We start from the raw sequence: 24,455 nt of genomic DNA, 5'->3' as shown, positions 1-24,455 counted from the left end.
GCCTCCACTGGATAATAAAAGAACTCAGGGGCCAGGCCAAGCTGGGGGAGCAGGGCCGGTGGGGGGACAGGGCAGCCGTGGGCAGGAGCGAGGAGGAAGGAAGGGAGAGGGGGAAGATTCAAGGTGAGGGGGTGTCTGCGGGCGGGAGCACGGGCGGTGGGAGGAAGCCGAGCAGCTGTGGTATTTGGAGCAAGTATAAATAGCCGCCTGGACAGAGATCGGCCAAGCAGGGTTTTGCTGCTGCGGGGCTCGGGGGGCAGGCCTGTCCGCCACATCCGGGGCGCAGAGCCGGGTGGGGAGCAGGCGGAGCGCCGGGGGGGTGGGGGGGGGCTCTGAGCCCGCAGCTCTCGCCCTTGCCACTTCTCCGGATGCTCTCCCGGCTGGCCATGCTGCTGGGCGGCCTCCTCCTCGTCGTGGCCTCCGTGACCGTGGCCCAGCGGAGGGGGCAGGAGGCGGGCGGGCGCCGCCGGGCACACCGTGTCCAGCACGGCCAGTGCAGCTACACCTTCGTGCTGCCCGAGCCAGACCCCTGCCCGCCGGAGCCGGAGCCCTTCGGGGGCTCCAACAGCCTCCAGAGGGACTCGCCAGCTGCCGCCCTGAACCTAGGGGACTGGCCTGCGCAGCGAGTGCAACAGCTGGAAAAGGTGCTGGAGAACAACACTCAGTGGCTGCAGAAGGTAAGGGCTGGGCCTGCAGGGGGATGGTGTGGGGAGGCACAGGGGCATGTCCGGATGGATAGGTGAGGGGTCCTCCCCAGAAGCCTTCCCCAGCGCAAAGGCCAGGCTGATCGAACCCGAGTCTCTGATTTGTACAGACTGGGCTAATGGGGAACAGAGAGGGACAGGGATGGCCCTGATGCCACACAGAAGAACGAGGCAGGCTCAGAGCTGGAAACCTGGCTCCCTCACAGCCATTCATTCCCTTATCTGAGCAAAATCCACTGAGCTCTGATCCGGGGCCTGGCCCATCCTAGGTACCAGGGATATAACCGTACACAGAACAATATGACCCCTGCTGGCCTGGTGGGGGCCATAAAGAGATGAGCAACAAATATACGCTATGTCAGATGGTGAAGCAAGATGAGGCGGGAAGAGGGTGAGCGGTGACGGGGTGGCTATTTGAGGTCAGATAATCTGAGAGGACTTCTCGGAGGAGGTGATGTTTAAACCCAGAGAACAAGTAAGGTAATGTAGCAGCCCATGCGGATACCTGCTGGGAAGGCGTTCTCTACAAAGGGGCCAGCAAGTGCAAAGACTGCGAGGTGGGAATGCAGTCAGGGTGCCTGGGGAACATGGAGCAAAGGAGGGAAGAGAGGGGTGCGTGCTCGAGCTGATCTGAGAGGCAAGGGGAGGCAGGCCATGTCGTGCCTTGGGGGGGCCACTGGGAGGACTCTGGCTCTTGCTCTGAACTTTGCAGGAGCCAGTGCAGACCTTGGAACAGGGGAGACACAGCTGATTTGTTCTGAACAAAATACCCTGCAGGGAGCAGGGTGCATTCTGGGAGCCCGAGGAGGGGGCTGCTCAGCTGCCAGGCAAGCGGAGATGGAGGCCTGGATGGAGCGGGACGGGGCTGGGGAGATCCTGCTTTATTCTGCAGGGGGGGCCACTCAGCCCTGTTGGTGAGGAGCTGAGGACACCCCCGGCTGCTCTGGCCCAAGGCCAGAACCGCTCCAGAGTCCTCTGTCCTCATTCCTTCAGCAAACAGTGAGCACCCGCTGTGTGCCGGGCCCGCGACAAGGCACTGAGCACAGAGATGAACAAAGCTGGCGTGGCCCCGCACAGGCCTGCGGGCAGGAAGGGTGTCCTGTGAGTTCCCAGACGGGGTGCCAGGAGGCCCTAAGTAGGAGCAATGGAGGGAGAGAGTGAGACCCAGGCCGCAGGTGCAGAGGACGGCCTGAGCAGCGACATACGATGGAGGGAAGTGACCCGACTCCTAGAGCCTTCAGGTGTATTACACAGTACAGAGCAACCGACAGGGAGCGTCTCCAAGGAGCAGTGCCTTCTCACTCCTTGCTTTCCAAACTGTTCAGATCGTGCACCCAATCACCAAACAGCGTCCATGCGTATTTATTTAATATTTTTTGCACATGTACCCATATTAATGCAAGTACAGGGAATAAAATGAAAAGGAACCCTCCATTTTCAAAAAGGTGACCTACAAAATCATCATGTCAATTGAAGTTCTGATGGTTTCCTCTATTTTCCAAAGAATTGCCTTGAGCACACCTGGGTTGATCCGTCCCCAAGGTGGGGAGACTGCCCTACGAGAGACTAACCAACCCGCTTTGCACACACTTGCATATCACTTACGGGCACACTTAACTGCCTGTCTTACTCCTGCCCTGATCTCAGCGCCCCCCCCCCCATTCACCATCTCCCCATAGTCCCTTGCCTATCTGCCCTCCCATCCCCCTGCTCTGCCACACTGCCAGCCTGCCGCAACCACACCCCAAGGTCCCCTCGAGAAGGTTCTTGCCCTCCCATGCTGGAGTGGGGGCTCCATGCAGCCTTGAAGTCTGTGTGTTTCCTGCTCCGTGAGGGTCATTCTAAACCTTGCCTCCTCCTCAAGCCTCCATCTTTACTGTCCCCCATCCTCTCACCAGACCAATGACCCCCTGCTTCAGTGAAAAATGGGAACAAAGGGAGAGCCACCCTTCAGCTGCCTCTCCCATACCTGCAGGTTCACCCACGCATCCACTAGTCCCCAGGAGTTTTCTTCAGCTCAGAAGGAAGAGGTTCCTTCAGGGGCCAAGCCTGCTGTTCCTTCCTAGGATACAGATCCCATCCCCAACCCCTACAGCCCCTGAACTTCCCCAAGCCGACTATCCCCTCCTGTGCTCCCTCTCTGCTGATTCTTCCTCTCAGGGTTTGATCCCATCTAAGTATCTTCCATTTAAATAAAAAAAAGAAGGAAAAAAAAAAGAAGTAGAAGTAGAAGAAGGAGGAGTAGAGGAAACACACCTCCTCTCCAGCCCACAACCTCTCCGACTTCTGGCCTGGTTCTCAGAAGTCCACACAACCTGCCTCCATTGCTCACCTCCCATGTACTCCTTCCCCATAAGTCTCCTCCCACATACCACCTCCCACATCCCAAGGCCACAACTCAGTCTTCATCATACTTGATCTCATGACAAATTTAATGTTGCTGGCCAGTACTATCCTTCCAGAAACAGTCTCCATCAGCAGGTCCTCAGCCACAAAACACGCCTCCCCTGACCTACCTCCTAACCGCTTTCCCTCCCTCTGCAGCCGCCCTGGGCTCCCTATTTCCACCCTGACCCCCACAGTCCATTCTCTTAGCAGACAGAGGGACCCTAGGTTAGATCCTGTCCGTCCTCCGCATAAAACCCTCCTGAGGCTCCCATTTCTTTGGAATAAAAGCAAAAATCCTTAGTCCCTAGAACATCCCTTCTCCCAGATGCCCACATGACTCACCCAGCCCCCCTCAGGTCTCTGCTTAAATGTCACCTCCATAGGGAGGCTCTCCCTGTCCGCTCCATTTAAAACAGCCACCCTCCCTCCGTTTCTGCATCCCCTCAACCTGACTTTGGTTTTCTCTCTTTGCACGTCCCACTACCCATTCTTAAAGCACTTCTGTGGGTCTTTGTGCTCCAGGAGAGCAAGGATCATAGCTGCTTTGTTCATGACTGAGTGCCCAGAGCCTGGCACAGCGCCTGGCAGAGCAGGTGCTCCTTACATGTCTGCGGAGTGAACGAATGCACGGATGCGTGAACATCCCTGAGTCCCTCCAGTTGCTATAGGCCTCCTCCCCCAACCCCTGAAATGCTAGTGTTGCCCAGGATTCTGTCCCCGCTCTTCCTTCCCTCTCACACTTTATGACACTGTCCCCAGGGCCTCCCCCAGCGCTCCTGTGGCACTGTCTCTCACCTGCCCCCGATGACACCGAATCGGCATCTGAGAGTTTCCCGAGCCCCAAATCCATGACCGTGACCCCGCAGGTGTCTCCCCTCTGAGAGATCATGGTGCCTCAACCCCAAAGCTGCCCGACTCTCAGCTCTTCCCTCCCTGCCTACCTGTCTCTGTTAAGGCCTTCTGCAGCTCTGGGCTGTCCTCCATGCCCACCTGTCCCCAGGCAGCAGGTCCCACCCACCTTGTGGCGTTGGCCTCTCTCCTTGTGGTTCATCGTCCTGTCTCCCCAGCTGCCACCCCACATAGGCCTTGTCACCTTCCCACTGGCTTCTCTACTCCGAGCATCACCCACTCATCCCTCTTTGATTCCCCTGGGTGCCTGGTGCTCGGGCAACATGAACTGAGCCAAAGGATGGATTTAGACCAGAAGCTCTTAGGTCAGATCCCCTCGGGCCACCTCTTCAGCCTGAAGTGCAATGTCCTCTCTAGATGTCCATGGGGCAGAGAATGCCAGTGTTGGAGTCAAGCCGACCTGAGTTCACATCCCAGTCTGACACTTGCCACGTGGTTGTGGATGAGCAAGTCTCAGTTTCCCCATCTGCAAAATGGAGCAAATGGCAACATGCTGGGGGATGGCCAGGAGGACCACTGAGATGGCTCCCACACCACTCTCAGCCTGCTGCCCCAGGCAGAGCGTGTGCTCCATGAAGACCCAGCCAGATGGAGAGGATCAATGGGCTCTTACTTCATTCAGCCGCATCACTAGTTTGAGCCTGGCACTGCTGGGTGAGGGCGGCTCAGCCCCGGACAAATCAGTCCAAGGGCCCCAGCCCAATCACCTGGGGGCTGGCAATGTCGCTTGTCCCTGCTGGTGTCCTCTAGGGCTTCCCGGTCCCGCCTGATCTCTGCTGGGGTCCAAGCAGGTGTTTGCTCTTGGTTGAATGCCCCCTTCATGCCCTTTGGGCTGGGCCTATCTCAGAGTCTTTGAAACCCAAAGGCCTCTTTTTGGTTTCTGTGGTAACATCTCAGAGGAGGAAAAAAAATGAGATTCACAATATGCTGATGTAGAAACATCATCATCACCACCATCGCCATTAGGGATTACTGGGGATGAGTGGAGAGGTCTGGCCTCCCCAGATCGAGCTCTCGGGAAGATTCCAATCATCAGAGCTCCTGGGTGGCTCAGTGGGTTAAGCCTCTGCCTTCGGCTCAGGTCATGATCTCAGGGTCCTGAGATCGAGTTCCGCATTGGGGTCTCTGCTTAGCGGGGAGCCTGCTTTCTCCTCTCTCTCTCTCTGCCTGCCTCTCTGCCTACTTATGATCTCTCTCTGTCAAATGAATAAATAAAATCTTAAAAAAAAAATTCCAATCATCAGGGTGGACGTAGAAGAGACCCTCCCTGCTGCCAGCCGCCAGTGGCCAGCACCTGCTCGGCCCATGCCCCCCGACTCCAGCCCCTGTCCCCTGCCCACCCCCCAACCCACCCAGTACACAGGTGAGGAAACAGGGGAAGGGGACTTTCGGGAGTCACCTGCAGTGACAGCAAGCCTGGAGTCTCACTCCAAACTCCAGGTCCTTTCTCCTGACTCTAGAGGGTGCCAGGGAGGTGGCTGAGGCAAGATCCGAAAGATGGTTGGGGAGGGGGGTGTTCCCTAGTGCCTCAGAATTCCCAAATCCCTGACACTCACTCCCTTGTCCCAGCATGGAGTCGGCCAGCTGGCTGGTGTCCTCCTGCCTGTGTTTGGGGAGCATGGGGTGGGGGGCTACTCCCTCTCCCCTTTCCTCACTCCCCTCCGCTTCTTCATTCTACTCTTCTCCTCCTCCTCCCCCTGGGCTGCCTCTGCCCTAATGACTCACGTCTGGAGTCTTCTCTCGGTGGTCTGGGTCGGTTGCGCATCAGCTCCTGGCTCTGCTCCACCCTCTCATCTGGATGGAAAGCTGCAGCCAGGAATGTTGAGGGGGTGAGCGGACAGAGCCAGAGGGGGCGGGGGTGGGCAGGCTTCCCCAGCAGGCTGTGCAGCATGGTGGGGCCTCCTGGGTCCACTGCCTGGGCAACCTCGCGCTGGCCCTGCGTTCAGTGCCTAGTCCCTGCGATAAGAGAGTTTGATGTGGGCCAAAGAGAAGCAGAACTGGAAAGGCATCTGCCTGCAACAGGTGCTCAGGGAAGGGTCCCTCCTGTTACTGTCATTCCCTGAGTTGACCTGAGTCTCTGCCAGAAAGTGCCCTACTCTGCCTTCTCCTGTTGCAGGATCCATTCTACAGATGAGGAGAGCAGGGAAACCCAGGCCACAAGGGCAGCCCAACTTCCTCTGAGTTGCTGGAGTCCCAGAGGCAGGGCAGATGTCAGACCCCAAAACCATGGGGCCTTCTGCTCTCTCCCCGGTCCCAGTGACAGTGGTCCCTCTCTGCTCACCTCTTCACGTATCTCTGCCTCTCCCTTTTTTTTTTTTAAGATTTTATTTATTTATTTGACAGACAGATCACAAGTAGGCAGAGAGACAGGCAGAGAGAGAAGGGAGGAAGCAGGCTCCCTGTTGAGCAGAGAGCCCGATGCGGGGCTCAATCCCAGGACGCTGGGATCATGACCTGAGCCGAAGGCAGAGGCTTTAACCCACTGAGCCACCCAGGCGCCCCTGCCTCTCCCTTTTTATCTCTGTGTCTCTTTGCCTCTCGTGGGTCTCTCTCCTGGGACCTTCACCTTGGCCCTGACATTGCCTCTATCTCTGTGTGTGTCTCTGCCACTGGTCTCTCCCTGTCTCTCTCTCAGACCCTCCTTCCCTCCCCCCACTGGATGGGCCAGCCCTCCCATCTCTACCTTCCTGGGTGTCCACAAGCTCTGTCCACCCCAGAACACCCAGGACCCACAAGCCAATGACCAGTGCCCACCCCTCAGCCAGGGTGCTCATCTGAGGCCTCTTTCTCTTCCCTCTCTGCACCCCAAAGCCAAGTGGGGAGGGAAGAGGGGCTGGACAGCAGCCTCCCAACCTGGCACTGCCCCCAGCCTCTGCTACTCACTCCAGATCCCTGACGCCAAACCTCAGAAGAGCTCCAGACCTCAGTTCGGCGCTTGCAAGGCCCTGCCCGGCTGGATGTGGGTCAAAAGCACATCCAGCAGAGCGCAGCGTGGGTTCCTGGCCCAGCCCAAGACCCTCCCAAACTGGCCCCGGACTCCCAGCTGCCCCAGCCTCCCCAGGCTGCCCGTAAATTCTTGGCATTTTCGGCCTTCGGTTATCCAAACAAGAAATGAATCTCAGTTGCCGAACAGAATGTCTTGGGGTTTGGTTTCCTAACCTCACCGCTGGCTGCTTTCTAAGCAGTTTGGGACTGGGGGGCAGGGAGAGAGAACAGCATCTGCTTCTTGGAGAAATGGGGTTATTTTTCCAAGAGGGGAACCTAGAAATGGCTGGCACAGATGCCCTTGGCCTAGGGATGACCGAGGGCTCCACAGGGGCAGCGGGCCCCCAAGCAGCTTCCCCCCAGCGAGGGACAGGTTTATTTGTTCAAGCTCCTGGGCCAGGCCATCCCATGGGTGCAGGGCCGTGCGTTTCTGGCTCTCTCCCCCTGGGCTCAACAGCTCAGCTGGGCTGGGATGCACCCAGACCCTCTCCCCCATTGTCAACTAGGGCAGGAAATGTGAGAAAACAGGCCCCAGGTCAGCCCCCTATGTCTGCACCTCTGGCCTTGGAGCGTTTGCTTAACCTCAGAGTCAGCTCTGAAATGTCTGGAATGGACCCAGAGCCGGGGGTGGGGGTGGGGGTGGTCATGTCCCAGTGGGGCCACTGACCAGCTGTGGGACCCTGGGGAAGCCACCAGCATCACTTGGTCCCTGTAAAGTGGAAATCAAAATACTCACTGCCTCCTGGAGAGCACACAGGACAAAAGAAAGGGAACAGAATTCAAGCCCAGGGTTCACTGAGCATTTACCGTGCGCCACACACCGTCCTACGTGCCTCGTGAGAGTTCCTGCATTGGAGTCTCACAGCGAGCCTCTGAAACAAGACTGTTTGCCCCTTTACAGATGAGGAAACTGAGGCACCCAGGGGTTCGGGGGCTTGCCCCAGGTCACATGGCCAGAAAGGGAGAGGTCAGATCTAACCCTCGGACTGTCTGCTGCCTGAACCCACACTCTGGGCACTAAGACCAGTTTCCTGGCTAATAAATCAAATGTGTCTGTTGCAACCTGGTCCCCAGATACCCAGCTGGGGCCTGCAGAACGGAGAGAACCCTGGTCACCCGAGAGAAACTCACCGATGCTAGTTTTTTCCCTTCCCCACGAGCCCCTCAACCACTGAGGGCTTCTGGAAGGCTCTGTGCCAGAGAAGATTTGGTAAGCATCTCAGCAAGCCTCAGCGGCTCTTGAAAGCCAAGGGGACCCAGAACACCATGGTATCCCCCATCCTTGGCCAGAGCCCAGACTAAATCCCACAGAGGCAAACAGAGTGTGGAACTTGGAGCCTCCTCCCCTCCCACCGACGCAGTTTGAACCCCAGCTGCTCCACTGCCTGTTGGCTGTGTGTTCTCAATCACTTTGCCCCTTCTGTGCCTCAGTTTCCTGATCTGTGAATTGGGGGAGCTAATAGAAGCCATTTTGCAGGGTATCGTGATTACATGAGTTAACACATGTGCAGGGCCAGGTAGGACACAAAGGGAAAAAAATCACCTGTCATCCCAATTCCCTGGTCACCTCCCAGTTAATTCCCTTTCAGTGTATTCTCCACTTGTGAAATGTCCACAGAAATGTTTTAGAAGTACAAAAAGATAGAAAAATCAGATAAAGCTCTCGTTCCCACAACCCAGTTTAAGAAGCAAAAGCTTCCCAATGCCTCTCAGCTCCTGCCCCTGTCCCTCTTCCTTCATGGTCAGAGAGAGCCACTGTGAATTCGGTGTCAGTCATCTCTTACCCCATGGCTCACCCTCCCTAACCAATGTATAATATTTGTTTCCTCTATAAACGGTGTCGCATGATCTAGATGTTTCTACAACTCACTTTTGTCCACTCGACCTCACAGCTGTGAGATGTGTAACTCTGCAAATGTGGGAAAGGCCTGAGCTTCAGTCTTTCCAGCTGTAAACTGGGATCGGTGTTACAATCCTGTCTGGGTTTACCATGAGGCCCAGATGCCCAGCGCATTCCAAGGTCTGGGCACGAACCTGATGCGACTTCAGCTGTCAGGGACGTTTCTCTTCCTTTCCGGGGTGCGTGACTTCCTCTGTGCCAGGCACTGCCTGCCTATTCTGTGACACAAACATCGATCCATTAAACATCAAAACATCCTCAACGCTGAGGATGGTTACTATCCCCTTTGATTTTTTAAAAAATATTTTTATACTTTTAAAATTTGTTTTTAGGATTTTATTTTTTTGACAGAGAGAGACACAGCGAAAGAGGGAACACAAGCAGGGGGATTGGGAAAGGGAGAGCAGGCTTCCTGCTGAGCAGGGAGCCCGACTGGGCGCTTGATCTTAGGACCCTGGGATCATGACCTGAGCCAAAGTCAGACACTTAATGACTGAGCCACCCAGGCGCCCATGATCCACTTTAATTAAGGGGACACTGAGGTCCAGGGAGTTCACATAGCTAGGAAGGGAAAGAGGTGGATTTGAACCCAAGCAGGGACTGGGTCCAGACCTCACATGCAAACACCATGCGGATGGCCTCTCTAGGCCCCCCATCTTACAGATGGGGACACTGCCCTTGGGCATGGGGAGTAACTCAACTATCCTCACCCCAAGGTCAGTGGCTGGGGTTAGATCAGAACTCAGGGCTCCTGACACCCAGCCGAGGGCACCTTGTCCTAGACGCTGCCCCTGGGCATGAGGAGTGACTCAACTATCCTCACCCCAAGGTCAGTGGCAGAGGTTAGATCAGAACTCAGGGCTCCTGACACCCAGCCGAGGGCACCTTGTCCCTCCTTCCCTGTAGCAACATGACACACTGCATGTCATGAACCTCATGAAAAATTAATACGTCCTTACAGTTACTAAGTTCTGGGCTTGCATATAGGCACACATGCACACAGGTGAGAATGTTCTTTCTCCATCCACTCAATCGCCCCTTCCACGGAGGTTTATTCAGAGCTTGCGTTGTTAGGTGCTGTGCCGGGGATGCAGATCCCACAGTAAGCAAGGGAGACTCAATCCCTCCCCTCTGGGGCAGCAGGAGAGACACCAACCTAGAAATTTCTCACGTGTAATGATCAGCCATGATACACGCTGTGAGGAAGACCTCGCCTGTTCTAGGAGTAGTTAACGGGGGACCCGACCTTGATGGAGGAAGGGCTCCAGGAGGAAGGACAGAGCTAAGCTCTAAAAGGAAGAGAAAGGAAAAGCATTCCAGGCACAGGGAATAGCCAGTGCAAAGGCCCTAAGGCGGAATGAACAAGTGATTTGGAGGAAATGAAAAGCACTCCTTGTGGCTAAAGCATAGAGAACCAGGAGAAGTGTGGTCAGGCTGAGACTGGAGTGCTCACCAGGGGCCAGACCATACCTCCCGGGGCCCGATCCTGCTTTCAGGGATCTTGGGTGCTGGGCACTTTTCTGCCTTGTGCCTAGTGAGGGTTGCTCTGCAAAGTTGCTTTGTATGGGCTATGGACTTCTGGACCTGCTCCTCCCTTTCTTGCCTAACCCTGATCCCTCCTCCATCACCCTGTTTTCAGGGTCAGCCTCAGACACTAAAGTTGCAAGATGGGTGAGTGGCAAGAGCTCAGCTATTGGAGTCAGATCTGAACCTACCAGTTGTGGGTACTGCTCGGCCTCTCGAGGCCTCTGCTTATTCCTTTGTCGAGTGGGGAGCAATCCCTCTTTTCCTCCAGGCTGCTGGGAATCAGACAAGAACAGTCACACACCAGAGTTTTGCTGCAGGAAAGCCCGGGGCCACATGGCAATGTACCCCAGCAAGGCCTCCCTCTTTCTAGAACCTGCTTGGCTCGATTCCCCAAGGTAGAGCTGGGTTGGGAGGCAGGTGGGGGGTGCTGCCAAATGATCACCTCAGTCAAGGAGACTTTGCAGAAGTGTGACCTGGTCGATCTGCTCCTAGACAGCCTGGGTTTGCCCATGACAAGCTGCCTGACCTTGGATAAGTTGCTTAACCACTCCAGGGATCATCCATAAAAAGGGCTGATAGCACAGAGAGTGGGGACAAAGATCTAATAAGCACAGTGGCTAGAACAGTGCCCAGCACATACGATGTGCTGAGCGCACATTTGCCAAGCGAAATGGACACACTACCCCGTCCTATGTAGAGGCTGGTCCCAAGGTGGCAGCGAGGTGAGCAATTAGGAGAAATGTGCTTCTTCACTTTCTCCCCATTAAATTCTCAATCTCTGCACAAGAGAGAATAAGGAGGACTTATCTAATGGGCCCCATTTTAGACAAACCTTCCAAGATCAAGGTTGAGACTCAGACAACTACAAAAGGAGAGTGGAGCCTTGGAAGGTCCATGGCCCCGGCAGCCTGTTTCCATCTTCTGAGAAGCACCCCAACCTCAGGCAACAAATGCAGGCCTAGCCTCCCCTCCCCCTGCCCTCCCTTCCCCACTCCCCTTTTCTTCTCCCTGTGGCTTCTTTGACTTGAACAGACACTGGGCAGCCCAAAGGCACACACACACACAGAGAGACACACAGACACACATCTCATACGACGTGAGGCTCCAAGAGCGGGACAGCCACGAATATTCGACAGATATTGGTAAACCCCTCCACGTGCCAGGCTCCGCACTAGGCCCTGGACGACACCAGTGAACAAGACGAAAGAAACCCAGCCCCTGTTGGGCGCAGATTCCAGCACTGGCCGCCTTTATTCCACTGGCCCCTCTGCCAAGTGGAAACAAGGAGCCTCATTTTCTGACAAGGCCACTGAGGCCCAGAGAAGCTCCATCACTGGCACGGAAAGGAAATGGCAAAGCTGAGACTGGACCAGTGCCCGACTCGGTGCTCCGGGTCCCCACTAGACTCAGGGCTGCAGCGCGAAGTTTGGAGAAGGCCGGCCTGTGCCGGGAATCGTGGGCCGGGCTTTACAGCGCCTCCCTCCACAACAGCCTGCCGGTCCCTGACATACTCCACCTCTGGCCCCCTGCCCACTTGCTCTGCACTCTCTGAGCCCTGGCCCAGAAGAAGAGCAGCAGAGGGGAAAGCAGCCAGGAGGGCTGGTCCTGGCGGCTCAAAACCGCAGGGTCAGAGCCTGTGTGGGCCCCAAGGGGAAATGGAGGGGCTGGAGCAAAGCAGAGGAGGAAGGGCCAACCCTTGGCCATCAGGCTCAGAGCCACAAAGTCAGCCTTGTTGCACAAATGAGGAAACTGAGTCATAGTGACCATGGGGCAGGGGTGCGGTGCACCCAGCCTGGTAGGGGCAGCACCTGGGAACAAGGGGGCCTGACTCTGGTGACCACGGCAAAAGTAGCGCTTTCCTTCACTACTGTGGCTCAACACATTCCCCCAAACATGTCGCAGCTTAAAAGAACCACACACAGTTACCATCCTTCGGTCTCTGAGAGTCCGGAATTCAGGTGCAGCTTGACAAAGTAGCTCTGACACAGTTTTTCTTCATGCGCTGTACTCATGCCAGCCAGGGCTGGGGTCCTCTGGAGGCACTCCCGGGGCTGGAGGACCAGGCTCCGGGCGGCCCACTCCCAGGGCTTGTAGGTGGGTGCTGGCCCGCGGGGTGGGGGTGGGGGCTCCACTCCTGCAGACGGCTGCTGGCGGGTCCTCAGGACAAGGCGGCCAGTACCCCCCCAAACCAGAGACCCAAAAGGGTGCAAAGCAGAAAGCCTCACTCAGACATTTCTACAAGGTGCCATGGTCATCGCGGCCAGTCCTGGCCCAGTGAGGGACTCACGGTGCCTGGCGCACATACCAGGAGGTGGGACCCCTGGAGCCTAGAGTCTTGGAGTCTGACTGCCTCCAGGTGCCCCCTGAGTGGTGAAGGTTGTGCTCTCCACAGCTGCAGGCCCGAGTTCTGAGTCACCTCTGCCGCTCAGAGGCTGTGTGACATGGGCGATGGGCTCATCATCTCGTGCTTCTTTTCCTCACCGATAAAATGGGGATGATGAGAGAGCCAAGGATGAGAGACCTCTATGTGTCAGGCCCTCGAGGCCAGGCCCACACACACCTAGCACTTTGGAGACCTGACGGCCTTCCGAGGTGTCTAGCTGCAGGGCAGAGCCTGGCCCACCCCTCAAGCGGGAACAAGGCCTGCTCCGGTCTCTGCGCTCTCCCCAGCGTCCCTGCACCGGCCCCGGTACATCTGAGCAAATCTGTTGAATAGATGAATGAGTGTCACGTCATTTCTAGAACATGTCCCCTGAAGGCAACTCTGGCTGGCTCCCTGCCTTGCTGGGGACCTCTCCGAGCTCCAGCTGTTGAGGAGCCCACAGCAGCCGTGCCAGCGTATCTGCCCCTGTCCATCCGCCTCTCTCCAGGTGTCTCCAAACTGATTTCCAGCAGCCAATTATTCCGTGGAAATCTGCCACTCCTGACATAACACCGACTATTCGTCCTTTCAACAAATATTTACTAAGTGCCTCTCAGGGGCCTGGGACCGGTTGAGCCCAGAGGATGTGGCCGTGACCATGGCAGTCCTGCCTGCCTGGGGCTGGTATTCCTGGGGAGAAAACGGACAGCTAGGAGATCCCGGCCGTGATCTCAGATGTGTGGAGTGCCGTGAAGAAACCAGGCAGCTGGAATGGGAGGAGGAGGGAGAGGGAGCTCCGTGTTTTCCTTTGATGGGGTAGCCAGGGAACCCGTCTCAGGAGTGGTGACATTTGGGGGGAGACCCGAGAGTTAGAAGGAGGCTGACAAGGTGCTCCTGAGCTCGGGGCTGTGGATGTGTGTCCGGAGGACTCGATCGGGCAACACTCTAGCTCCCGTGGCCCCTTCTGCAGCCCCAGGGCCCCTCCTCCTCCAAAACAAGTGTGGAAACCGCAGACAGGACCTCTGCCAAGGGCCGTTTGTTCACGTCACAAGTGTCCATGCCCTTGAACTTGGTAGTTCTGCATCAAAGACCTCATGCCTGACACAGCAGCACAGGAGAGCTAGGTGACCTTGGGCAAGGATGTTCCCAGCAGCCCCGGCGTGGTGGCAAAAGCCTGGAGATGACCGCAGCTGTTGGGGACCGGTTGCACAAATAGGGGTGACCGTGGACAGAGGGCCGTGCAGCTGTTAAAGCCGTGAGGCAGGGCTGTCTGGATGGCTCTGGATGCAGGCTCCACACCGTGTTCTCAGAGAGAAGCGGCAGGTGCAGAAGGGGGTGCAGAAGCTTTACGAGCCCGAAGTGCAGGAGATGTGCGCGCACTCGCTGGGGGCACCGGCATGGACATGGAGTCTCCCTGGAAGTGAGCCCCGCACGTCCTTCAGTGGCCTCTGGGAGGGGAACCAGGGCAGGGCTGCGAGAGGCGTTAGACTTCCACGTCCTTTGAGTCCTTGGACTTCTGACAATGTGCTCATATCACCCATTCCCGCCCCCAAAAAAGAAAAAAATTAAAATTATAAAAATTCACATTTAAATTAAAACACACACACACACACACACACACAGAGATATCAAAGTTCTGTTCTTCCAGATTTTCATGGGTCTGGCTACCTTGCGCCGTTAGCCTCCTATAAAGTACTTTCCTGATCAGGGCTTCGGCTTCCCCATATGGAAAATAGAGCTGGCTGTGTGGTCCCTGCAGGTCTTTCAAATTCCCATATCCCTCCTGCCTGGGCTGGGATCTCTGGCTGGTGGGGGGGTGGGAGAGGGTGCTGCTTTCCTCTTTATCATCAGGCCAGACTCTCATCTCCCCTACCCTGTACCTTGGACCTGGGTTCAGCCTAGCTGACTTGACCCTAATCACCCCCCCTCACCCCCCCCCCGAAGACTTTTGAGCAGAAGGTGCTATGACCTGGCTTAGGTGTACTGTGCTCTCTCTGGCTGCTGGGTGGGGCATAGACTGGGGGCTGGGGAGCACGAACAGCAGTTTGGGGTGGCGAGGCTGGGAAGCCACACAGGAGGTGATGGAGGCCTGGTGCAGGTAGAGGTGGTGGGGCTGGGGAAAGTAGTCCGCTTCTGCACATGATTGCAGAGTAGGGACAACAGATCGGATGTGGGCTTGGGGGAGGAGGAGTGAAGAAGGGCTCAAAGAGTTTGGGCCCGAGCCATGGGAAGGATGCCATTGCTCAGAGATGAAATCATTTGACCAAAGTAGCTCAGAGCTAGGGAGCTGAGACGAGAAACTGTGCTCCCCACTGCCTCCCTGAAGTTTCACAGGGGTTGTTTTGGGGCTAATCCCCGGCCTTCCTGTACCTTAACAGACACCCCAGCTCTTGGAAGCCCCTGGTTCTCTTTTGATCTGATTCAGGCATAAGACTGAGCAGGGGACCCAGAAACTCAGGCAACAGGCAGAAGCCAACATCAGGGCTCACCTGGCTCACTTGTCCTTGGTGCTCCCTGGCAGGAGGGCTACACCCCACTCCTGCACCAGGTGAGGGGGACACGGCTTCCACCTGCTTAGCTCCTGCCCCAAACTTCCTGTGCCCACTGGACCTGACCTCCCGGCTTCCAGAATCAGCAGATCTGGGTATGACTCCAGGATCTGCTAGCTTGATAGGGGACCTCACGGAAGTGAGCCTTCATTTGCTCATCCATAAAATGGGGTCAATAGCTGAGGCCCCACACAGGGGGACGAGAGGTGATTTCTAAGGTGCCCAAGCACAACCGGCAATCATGGGATGCCATAATGAGTTACCAGGACAACTATCATCCCCCAAGGGCCCCCAACTCCTGTCCCCACTCTCACTCCTGGCAAAGTCCCACCAGCAAAGACAGAAGGACCAGAGGCTGAGATATATGTTCTCCATAAGGACAGAGGCTCCAGCCTTCCTGGGGTGCTGCAGGTGGAGGGGTTCCAAGCCCCCACGATGACAACAACAGTAACAGTTAAAGTCACTGTGCACCCGGCACGCGCCAGGCACGGGCTTGCTGAACCCCTCCCCCCCAGTCTCATGTGATAGGCTCCACTACTGTGTCTATTTTACAGCTGGGGAAACTGAGACTCTGAGAGACCACACAGCCAGGAGGCCTCAAAGCTAGATATAAACAGAGGCTGTCTCCAGGCCTGTGGAAAAGAAGTCCGGTTAATGGAAGTTGAAGGTACCAGAGTCTCCTAAGGGGAGATGCAGGGAGCATCTGCTATGGGACAGACACCTCCGGGTTCTTTGTCCAGGGGTCTTGTTTAGCCTTCACGCTAATCCCAAAAGGGGGTTTCTTGGTTCCTCCGTTTCCCATCTGACAGATAAGGAAATCGAGACTTAGAGAAAGATACTCCACTCAGTTCCTATCGCCAGCGTGTGGAGCCGTTGGGATTCACACCCAGAGCCTAGAGTTCTGACGCTAGAAGCCTCGCCTGGAGGGGTTGCTACAAGGCCTCATTCTTCTCCAGTGTCCTTCCCACCCCAGGGGGCCAGTCCCACACCCTCCTACGAGATCCTGCCCATAGTGACTCAGAGCTAGACACCGTACAGAGATGGCCTTGACTTCCAAAGGGTCCCACAAAGGTTGTGGGAGACCCCAGCCACCCATTCCAGAGCAGCTCTGGCCAGTGGGGGTCATGATGGTGGGCTCTCCCTTACTGGCTTCCTGGCACAAAGGCCAGAAGGGACAAGCCATGAGGCAGCTCGGGCAGGGATTTAATTTAATTTTAATTTTTAATTTTTTTAAAAGTGCGATTCCATCCTTACCCATTGTTCTGTTTCCCAGCGGCTGCCCCACAGAGCCACGCAGTGGTATTTCTTTCAAAGCCAATTCTTCCAGGAGGGGAGGTGTCCAATCCATTCATTCATTTAACCAAACAAGCATCCATGGAGTTACGCATTGCCAGACACCCCCTGAGGCTCCAGAAGCCAAAGGTGGCCGAGCCCCACCCGCACTCTGGGGCACATGCTCCACTGAGGGGGCACCAGTGAGGACATCTGCGTTCACCTTCCCCATGCCCTGGGCCTCTCTGGCATCTGGAAAAGCTCTGGACCCTCTCTCTGAAGCAGATTTTTTCAAATGTAAAATTAAATGCATAGATTGACAGAGGAAACACATTGCCTTGAGAGACAGGTATCCCAATACTTTTTAAAGAGATTTGCAATACCGACCCTTATGGCTCCTGTGTTAATACAGTAAATAACAAAATCTGACAATCTAGTACTTTCCATCATTTTGCTGTCATGATGCGTGTAAACAGGATGCCCTGTATGTCCGCAGTCACTGTGGTGAGACACGGGGACGTCTGGGATGTCTCCTGGTGACAAAGTCATGGGCATCGGTACCAATCTGTGGTAGCAATCTGTGGCCCATAGTCCTCGCCATGGGTGGAGCTCGGTTCAGTTAGAGATTAGCGGGCCCACTGTGGGGAATGTTCTGCATCTTGCTCATTTCACTCAAGAGTGTAACTGGGACCTCTTTTTGGACCAGCCTCCGGTGAAGGTCAGCCTCCTTCTTTTTAACAGCTGGCTGGTCATCCATGACACAGCCATACTGGAATTTGTCCTGTGCTGGTTATATAACCACACCCCAGGCCCTTTAGGTAGGTCGTGTCAGGAATCCTCCTCCTCCCCACAACCCAGAGATAGGAGCCATGATTACCCTCATTCTAGAGAAGAGGCCCAGCCAGGTAGAGACACCTGCCCAAGGTCACACCGCCTCCAAGTTGAGAGCTTTGGTTCGAACCCAAGGTCATCAGATACAAAGAACTAACTACTCTTTCCTCATAGGATTTTATCTGTCATTGACAAAACGCTTTCCCCAAATATGAACCTCAGGCATAGTTTTCCAAGGAAGAGATAGGCAGGGCAGGTCACCATCATTGACCTTCTTTCTGATTCTCAACCATGCGAGACGCACTCACACCTCAGGGCTTGTGCCTTTGCCTTTCCCTCTGTCTACAACTCCCTTCCTCCTGAAACTGGCACAGTGGGCAAGCCTCTCAGCTCCGGTGAGGGGTTTCCTGCCACTCCGGCCAAGCTCTCCCCTGACCCTACTCACCGCCCTGTCTCATCTCCTTCAGCGCACTGGTCACTATTGGAATTTAACCGATGACTTAGGGACCATGGGCAGGAATCAGAATTTTGTTGCCAATTTTGTTCACTCCTGATTTCCTAGTCCCTAGCACAGGGCAGAGCACACAATAGGTGCTCCAGAAGTTCCTGAGTGAATACATAAATGGCACTCAGAGGGATTCGTTTGAAAAACTGTATTTATCGTTGTGATACGTACTTTCATATGGGACATTTTCTAGAATCTTGTTTCAGTGGGTTTGTTTTTTACCGAGGTGTAGTCACAAGGTGAAGCACACCCGTCTAACATACAGTTTCATGAGTATGACGAAGGTATACAGACATGCAACCACAACCACAATGATGACACAGAACACTGCCGACACCCAGAAAGTTCTATGACCTTTTGCAGTCAATTCCCAACCCCAGACTCCGGTCCCTGGCAACACCATGGATTCCGACTTTTCCAGAAGTCACATCAATATCAGTATGTAGGCTTTTGAGTCTGGCTTACTTCACGCTGTGTAGTTCATCCTTCTTGTTTGTGCACATCGCTAGCTCCCTGGATGGACTCAGGAACGGTTACTTATCCGTAGACGGTTGCTTCTCCGTTCTCTAGTTGTAGACTTTTTTTGTACAAAATAACGTGGGAGAAAAGCAGGCTTGAGGGGATGCCCATCTGTGGTCTGTCCAAAATATCTTCCTTCCTTACCCAGCCCCTGGAGTCTAAACTCCTTTCCTTTCCTTCAAGGCCCTTTTCAGCTGCCCCCTACCCAACAAGGAGCAAGGGCTCCTGTCCCCGTGTCACAGATCAATAAATTGAGGCTCAGAGAATTGTAGCCCTCAATTACCAGAGGCCCACAGTTGGAATTTCATAGAGCCAAACTAAAACCCATGGCGAAGGGGGAGGGTTGGTAGCCCCAAGGCCAGAGATCAGCCTCTCTGTAGGCTGGAGAGATGGAGGACAGGGACCTGTCATCATCGCAGGTCAAGGCCCCTGTCCTCCATCTCAACCCTGAGAATCTGCCAGCATGACAGTGACAGGGAAGGGGCAGGTCCAATCCTAAGGTTGGGGGTGGGGGTGGGGAGGGGACTTTGGCAGATCTCATCCTGGGCTGGCTCCTTCATTAGAACCCTTCCCCCATCCTTCCAGCCTGTGCCTGAACCCTGGACCAGACCCAATCCCCACCATGCAGGCCAGCATTACTCACCAGAGCCCAGCAGGGCCAAAATGGGCCCATCTGGCCCAAATTACCCATCCCAGGACCCATGCTGGTGGGCGGGTGTGGCAAATTGGGTGATGGGCCCCAGCTGCGGGTGGCCTGGGTCCCACCCAGCCACTCATAGCCACAGGACAAGTGGGGGACTAATGAGGGTACTTAGGGAACTCCTGTCACTTGAGATGACCCTTAAGCTACCCTGAGTCCCCAACCCAGCTCTGCAGACCTGAAAAAAACCCTGGGCAAGAAGTTGGGGAACCTAGCCCACCAGGCAGTGACCTTGGGCAAGTCTTCTGGGCCTCAGTTTGTCCATCTGCAAATGAGAGGCTTGGGGGAGATGCGTGAGAGTCTCATCTTCTGAACACACTTGCTACTTGTCTGCCTAGGGCCTGGGAGTCTGCATTTTCTGCATTTTAAGCCAGGCTCCAGGAGGTCTGTGACTCCTGGGAGTGAGCGAGAGCAGCCTCCTTATAGCTCTGCCTCCCCTATCCCCCCTGGGCGCCCAGGCAGCCACACATTAGCAGTCCCAGGGAGCTGACAGAGGCGTGGTGGCGAGCGCACCTGAAGCCAACCCCGGGGGACAGCAGTAGCCTGGGCCAGGGCCCAGGGAAGAGAGCAGATTCAAAACTGGCATTGGGATCATAGTGGTCGGAACTCCCTAGGGGATGGTGCGCAGCAGATGAGAAAAAGAAAAGCATTAAGGATAAGGTCTCAGTTTGAGGCCAGTTGCCAAGATGGGAAAGATGGGGGGAGTGAGGGAGAGTCGGTGGGGATGCAGAGACAGGGCAGTGGGCGCTGAGGAACCAAGGGGTCCACGTTGGATATTTTTGCCTGAGATGCTTGTTGGAAGCCCACGTGAGAATGTCAGGTTGGCGGCATGTGGAGGGGAGAAGGGTGGTGGGAGGCAGAGGTGGCACCGTCCGCACTTGACAGTCGTAGGACCAACAGGACCACCTGCAGCGCGGGGCCTGATACATTTGGGGCCCCGAACACTTTGGCATCTGGTCCTAGGTGAAGCTAGTAGATCAGTTTTCAGAGCAACGCTTTTAAATGAGTAAAATAAAAACCCAAGACCACCCAGCGATGTTGTCACTGTCATCAAAACAGCAAATAGTAAGTCTGCGCTCTAGTGGGAAAGCTGTCCAGGGGTGGGTTTGAGAAGGTCCATCGTTCTCAGGTCACGAAGAGTAAAACCGGTATTTAAGATGCTGTAACGGGGGCACCTGGGTGGCTCTGTCGGTTAAGCATCTGCCTTCAGCTCAGGTCATGATCTCTGATGGAGTCCTGCATCGGGCTCCCTGCTTAGCAGAGAGCCTGCTTCTTCCTCTCCCTCTGGCCTCCCCCGCCACCGCTTATGCTCACTCACTCTCTCTCTCAAATAAATAAATAAAAGATTTTTTTTTAAATGTTCTATAACACTTGCACTATGGTATGGAAATATTGGTGATTTCTATTGGTAATGAAGTTGCAGGATCTGCTAATAGTGCTATGTGTGGCCTACACTCATAATGGAAGGCAATGCCAAACTTTCCTTACAGGTTAGCAAACAAAAGAGTTTTTTCTCACCCAAGGTCATGGACCCCCCGAATTCTCTCTGCAGACCCTGTGGTCCCCACTAAGGACCTCTGACCTAGGGAGAGAACGTACAGAGAGACAAGGGCACAGAACTGGGCCAAGAGCCCCCTGACATGTAGGAGCCTGGTAAAGGAGGAGGCAGAGAGGGGGTGACCACGGGTAGGAGGACAAATAGGAGAAGGAGCATCTGGGAAGTGCTTCCAGAACTCGGGAGTGGCCATCAGCCCTGAGTGCTGCTGAGGGGACGAGTAAGAGGACATGGAAGTGTCCCTGGGCCTCCCTTGTTCAAGAGAAGATGACGAGGCAAGTTAAGAAGAGAAGGGGCTCCCAGGGCTGGGGAGGCGGGCTGGACACAGGCTTCAACAGTATGGTTTTTATATTTATATTTATATTTTATATATATATAATATATAATATATTTATATTTATATAAATATATTTATATATATAAATTTTTATAAATATATATAAATATTTTTATATAATTTATATATAAATATATGTAATATAAATATATATATAAATTAATTGATTGATTTGAGAGAGTGAGCAGGGAGAGGGAGAGAAGCAGACTTCCTGCTGAGTGCAGAGCCTGATGCAGGGGTTGGGGGTGTCTCACAACCCAAGACCACACCCTGAGCTGAAACCAAAAGTCAGGTCAGATGCTCAGCCCACTGAGCCGCCCAAGTGCTTCAGTATGGGTTATACTTTTTTCTTGAACGGGGTAAATACATGGACCTCATTATATCGTTCCTTATGCTTTTTTGTATGTGCGCCATACACCAAATAATGCTGTTAATGTTTTTAGAGGCAAAGGTGGGGATATGGGTGAGAAACTGGAGGCAACCTGAAGAAGTTTCGCCCTTGAAGGGACCAAGGAAATTGCAGCACAGCTGGAGGGACTGCAGTGTCAAGAATTTGTTCTTAGATGGGAGTGGCTGGGACACCGGGGCGGGGAGCTAATGGTGCAGGGGAGGACTGAGGTGCCCACATGATAAAGACTTGAGAAACTCCAATGGGCCAGTCTTCCTAGTCCTCGGTCCCTTTTGTGACTGCCTCCCTGGGAGTTCTCACCCTTGAGCAAGCATCAGATTCACCTGCATGGCTGGGCACCACCCCAGAATTTGTGTTTCAGGAGGTCTACGGCGGGAGGTAGAAATCTGCATTTTTAACAAACTCCCGGGACGCTGCGGCACGGTACCCACTTCGAGAACCACCGCTGTAGTCAATATGGCACGACCCGCATGCGCCCCCTCCAGGATCTGACGTTGCACTACAAGGGAATGCCCTCCTTCAAAAGCAGGGGTGGGAAGAAGGGACGGGAACAGACTGTTAAGACAGAAGAAGGGAGGGGTTCCAGGGTAGCACAATCCATTAAACTCTGACTATCGGTTTTGGCTCAGATCGTGATGTCAGGGTCCTGAAATGGAACCCCACTTTAAGCCCCATGTCAGGCTCCGCAGTGAGCACAGAATCTCCACTTGAGATGCTCTCTCCTCTGCCTCTACCCCACCCGCTCTTGTTCTCTCTCTCTCTAAAATAAATAAATCTTTTAAAAAGGAAAAAAAAAAAAAAAGGATGGCAAAGGTGAGAAGAGACCAAGGAGGAAACAGCCAGAGCCTACTCCATCGCCCTCCCCCGCTGCCAAGGTCACCACCTCTCCCTGGGGAGCGCCGGTCTTCCCAGGGACCCTGGGAGCTGCCTTGTCTGTCAGACCTCCTGGAAGACAGAGCAAGAGGGCAAGGGAAGGAGCCAGGGCTGGGGGGGCGGGGGGGGGGGTGTGATGGCTGGAGGCCAGTGTGTGTGCAGAATGGAGAGGGAGTGGAGGAGGGGCACCGGCTCTCTGCCTGTAGGCGCAGATCCCTGAGAACACTCTGTTCACCTTTGCAACTTGATCCTGGTCTCATGCCAGACAAGTTTCAACTGCCCTTGGGAAAGAGAGCAGCCCTGTCAAAGATATGAATGTTAGCTCGTGGGATCCCAGAACATCCACGCTGAGAGAACCCTTGGAGACTGTCCGGTTTAGTCTGTTTGGCAGATGGAGGGGGCCAGAAAATAGAAAGTCCAGCTGGGTGGACAGACCTACAAACTCTTATAATGGGAATGACACTGGGGGCTATTCTCTGCTCCTTTTCCTTGCTGCTCCCCCTTTTCCATCGATTCATTGAACACATATGTGTTGAGTATCCACTGAGCACTATGCATTGTGCTAGATACAGAGATAAAGGGGTAAGACCCAGTCTCTGTCTTCATGGAATTGACATTCCAGTGGTAAAACGGACAATAAATATGTAATATAAACTCGAGGAGTGAAAAGTGGTAGGAAGAGACCTGAAATGGCATGAGGGAGTGAGCCATTTAGATGGAGGTGGGAAGGAGGGAGTTTCCAGGCAGAGGAAACAGCATGTGCAAAGGCCCTGAGTTAAGTGTATGCTTGCTGTGTTGGAGGGATATGGCAGACGCAAAGTGCATCTGGAGCAGAGTGTGGGAGAGGACTGGGAGAAGAAATCAGAGTGGGAGCAGAAGGCCAGGTCATGGAGGGAAGAATTTGGCTTTTCCTCTAAGATAGGAATCCTGGGAGGGTTTCTTTCTAGCAGAGGAGGAATTTGATTTGACTTAAGTTTAACAAGATCCCTCTGGCTGCGGAGTAGAGGATGGATTGTGCATGGGACAAGGATGGAGGCAGAGAAGCCAGGGAGGAAGCTACTGGAATAGTCCAGGTGAGAGGTAATGGTGGCCTGGCCTGACAGGAAGGCCTGTGCTCATTGCTCTATGTCCTTCATGAAGACACAGGAAGGGATGGGAACCTTCCTCCAGCCCCTACACATGACCCCAGCCCACGGTCTCCCCACAGCTAGAAAGGTACATCCAGATGAACTTGAGGTCAGAGCTGGCCCAGGTCCAACAGCACATGGTCCAGAACCAGACGGCCACCATGCTGGAGCTAGGCACCAGCCTCTTGAACCAGACCACCGCCCAGACCCGCAAGCTGACCGACGTGGAGGCTCAGGTACGGAGGCCAAGTCTGTGGCATTGGGGCGGGGGGGAAGTCTGTGGCCAGACTGGCTGACTTACAGCCTGGACCATCTGGCCTTGACCTCTGTCCCTGGATAAAGTCTGGGCCTCCTCTGGGCCTGTAGCACCCTGGGGCCCCTCCCCGATGACCCCCATCACGAACCACTCTGACCACCAGGCCGTACCCCTGGGGGCAGGCCCTGGGCTTGGGTCTTCTGCCTCTGTGACTCCAGTGACTCGGCATCTGTGCTGGGCACTGGCGTGAGAGGGGGTAGCAGCACTCAGGGGCCTCCAAGAGCTCCAGGGAAAGACGGATCATGAAGAATTCATTCAACCTCATGGGGCCAACAGCTCTGAGGTGGGAGGCAGCGGGAGTGACAGAAGGGGAGGGAGGGAACAAACGTGTAAAGAGGAAGGTGAGTAAAGGAATGGATGAAAAGACTGAATGACAAATAGGCACATGTCTGTTGAAACCCTACTGTGTGCCAGGCACGGTGGGAGGTGCCTGGTTCTAGTTTAGAGCAGTAAATGAAACAGGCATGCATCCCTACCCTCGAGCATCTTCCTTTCTAATGACCCCCAGAAGAATGAACATGACAACCCGCCTGTATATGGGAGAGGGTGAGAGTCTCAGGAGAAACCGGCATGGACAGAAGGGAGGGAGTGTGTGCTAGGAGTGGTAAAGGGAGGGCCTGCAAGTTTAGGCAGGGAGGCCGGGAAGGCTCTGCCGAGGAGGCAGGATCAGAGCCAGGCTCACCAGGA

The 24,455-nt window shown here is 54.8% G+C and overlaps 1 protein-coding gene across 1 annotated transcript in view; it reads left to right on the top strand.

The window, feature by feature from the left end:
• The first annotated feature begins 215 nt into the window (after positions 1–215).
• The window catches only part of ANGPT4 (angiopoietin 4), a 41,712-nt gene continuing 17,472 nt past the window's right edge, over positions 216–24,455 (top strand). Inside the window, exons 1-2 of the mRNA XM_080814014.1 lie at positions 216–677; positions 23,533–23,688. Coding sequence (XP_080670140.1) covers positions 369–677; positions 23,533–23,688 — 465 coding nt within the window. The 5' untranslated portion in view covers positions 216–368. The remainder of the gene's footprint in view (positions 678–23,532; positions 23,689–24,455) is intronic.

This window comes from Martes martes (assembly GCF_963455335.1).
Source record: "Martes martes genome assembly, chromosome: 9".
In the NCBI taxonomy this organism is placed as follows: Eukaryota; Metazoa; Chordata; class Mammalia; order Carnivora; family Mustelidae; genus Martes; species Martes martes.
This window is presented reverse-complemented; position numbering and strand designations above follow the sequence as displayed.